Source organism: Tupaia chinensis, unplaced genomic scaffold, assembly GCF_000334495.1.
Source record: "Tupaia chinensis unplaced genomic scaffold, TupChi_1.0 Scaffold148768_1, whole genome shotgun sequence".
NCBI classification, from domain to species: Eukaryota; Metazoa; Chordata; class Mammalia; order Scandentia; family Tupaiidae; genus Tupaia; species Tupaia belangeri.
In genome coordinates, this window is record NW_006208615.1 from 497,837 (window position 1) to 500,678 (window position 2,842).

General features: G+C 33.5%; 1 protein-coding gene across 1 annotated transcript in view; it reads left to right on the forward strand.

Moving 5' to 3' along the window:
• SLC6A14 (solute carrier family 6 member 14) overlaps positions 1-2,842 on the forward strand; it is a 31,858-nt gene that overhangs the window by 9,446 nt on the left and 19,570 nt on the right. Inside the window, 1 exon segment of the mRNA XM_006170617.1 lies at positions 1,487-1,619. Coding sequence (XP_006170679.1) covers positions 1,487-1,619 — 133 coding nt within the window.

Below are 2,842 nucleotides of genomic sequence, written 5' to 3' on the forward strand. Positions count from 1 at the left end.
TTTCCCTCTCTCTGTCTCTCTCTCTCTGGTCAAATTAAAATAAGTAAAGAAAGTAAATGAAATGAAATAAATCTTTTTTTAAAAAAAAAAAGTTGAATTCCAATTTCTCTTTTGCTTACACTTGTTATTATATGCTAAGTATAGATATTTTGAGTTATATTTACTTTTATTAAATTTAAATCATCTCTCTTTAACTCACCTTATTCTGTACATATCTATTATCCTAAGCTAACATACAACTCTACGATCTTATAAGCTCTTCCTCATCAATATGTTAATGCCTTTTGTGACTTTTGTAAACACTGGATTTTGAAACATTCCCAAACATCAGCCTAAGAATTAAGATTGAAATCCATGCATACTCCTAGTAGAAATCATGGAATTTTTACAGAAAGTCTTTGAAAAAGGTTTGAACACTGGGACCATTTGTGCTTGATAATGTCTATAAATATGAAACAAGGAAATATTTAATACAATTTTAAACATTTTCTGTATTATTTTAAAATTTTATTTATTTATATTTATTCATTCGTTTATTTTAATTTTACCCGAGAGAGACACAGAAAGAGAGGGAGAGTGAGAAAGCAAACCACCAGGTCTTGGACTTGAACCGTAGTCGGCCATGTGGGAGAGTATAGCGCCCTAACCACCACGCTACCTGCTAGCCTCCAATTTTCTTCATTATTTTTGAAGTTTATTCATTTATTTATTTCATGAGCAAGAGAGAAAGGGGAGAGAGAGAGAGAGAATCTTCAACAGAGTCTCGATCCTTTGATCCACTCTCAGCTGAATTTCAACCAGCCCTGGATTATGAGCGAGTGAATGCCTACCAGTTTCTAGACAAAAATCTTTTCAAATGGGCTTGCCTCAGAATGTCTTGTTTTACTGCTGTGCCTCTACTTGGCCCCATTTCTTAGTTATTTTAACTTTATAAAAATTATCATAACCAGTAAAATAAGATATTCTGATATAAAGTTAATGTCTTTATATAGAGGAGCTTGAAATAGTAGGGGGAAATTATAACTAAAGGAAACAGTAGATGTTTTCATTCTAGGCTTTGGAACTTTGGATTGGCTGCTGCTAACCCTGAACTTCAGAACTAGGTTTTTTTGTTTGTTTGTTTTTGCTTTATGTCAGGATTTTCCTGCCTCAGCCTCATAGTAGCTGGGACTATAGGTGCCCAGCCCACCACTGTCCCAGCTGACTTTTAAGGTAAGCCAGGGATCAAACCAAGGCCTCCCATATGGCTTCAGCCAACTGATTAGCAGCATCTACTGGTGTACACTACTGGCTGAGCTAGAGCCTGGCTTTTTAATAAACAATTTTTGTTCCTTCATATGACAGTATCTCTCAATAAAAGGCTCACAGGACATTGATGTGTATTATTAAAATATAATACAAAACTTCCCCTTGATGAGAGATTTTATGAAATTCAATGTATTTTTTAAAGTGATTCTATGTTTATAAAAGGGCTTTTGTGTTTCAGTAAAGTGGCGCTCCAGCGGTCAAGCGGAATGGATGAGACTGGAGTAATTGTGTGGTATTTAGCACTTTGTCTTCTTCTGGCTTGGCTCATAGTTGGGGCAGCCCTGTTTAAAGGAATCAAGTCTTCTGGCAAGGTAATTTGGAAAACACATTAGATTGTGATGTACCTGCTTTCCAATTTTATTATAGTTCAATGTCAAGCATTACCTAATGCATGTTTTTTTTTTTTCTATAATGGGAACATTCAAATATGTGAAAAGCTTTCTAAGTAGGTGTTCTTGTTCTAAGCACATACATAAGATAACTGCTATTGTTAAAACCAAACCAAAAAAAAAAAAAAACTAGTATTAACGTTATGCAACTCAAGACTTGGACCCTTGTAAATGATAGAGAATTCTGAAGCTTGAGAGTATGTTTTTAGCTTATCTGTCCCACTACATAAATAAATACCTTGGATGGATTTATATGTTTGATTGGGGACATCTAGATCCTAGTTATATCAGATAATAGTATCAAGAAGTCTTTCAATTGGAGAGAGAGAAAAAAATATATATATAGATATACATACACTATGCAACCATCTTGAGCAAAAGCCTGCCAAAATTGACTCAGAACTTCTCTCAGTGAAGAAGTCTCTTCTGAAAAACATTCTGTTATATTTTTCCACTTTGTAATTTTTTTAAACTCTCAGAGAGTGTAATGGCAATTTAAGGGAATAACATGAAATTTTATCTGTGAGTAGTTACATGATACCTCAAAGAAGTGAATATTTATGTGAGTAGACTAGTTTCTTTGAAGGTAGAGGGCAGGAATAGCTGTGGATGGTATCTTTTATATTTCTAGTACAATATCCAATACATTCAGTTACTGTTAAGTTGTAATGACACATACTGTTCTATTATGAATCCAGTGGAAGCTTTCCAAAATATTTCAATTGCACATTTTTGAAACCCTTGGTTCCTTTTTGATGTTAATATCGAAAGAGTCCATTAAAGGCCATTTACCCAAGCAATTAATTTTTATTGAACTCTGGATGACTTATTTGAATCATCTCCTTGGGCATATTATCAAACATAAGACATCTATGGATCAAATAAATCACCCACATTAATGTAAAAGCAGCTCAAAGGCAATCTGTTCATCTGGAACCATGCATTATCCCATATTCTACTTCATTTAACTCAAATATTGACCTATCCTAGGTGAGCAATAGTTATCTGCAAGATTAGCTCATAATTAACTTTTTATTTTATAAAGTAGTTATTAAATGGTCATACCGCTGTTAGTAATGGCATTTAGTGCTTACTAACTATAAGAGAATTGCTTTGAAGAAAAAAAGTAACCCAATTTTTTATTG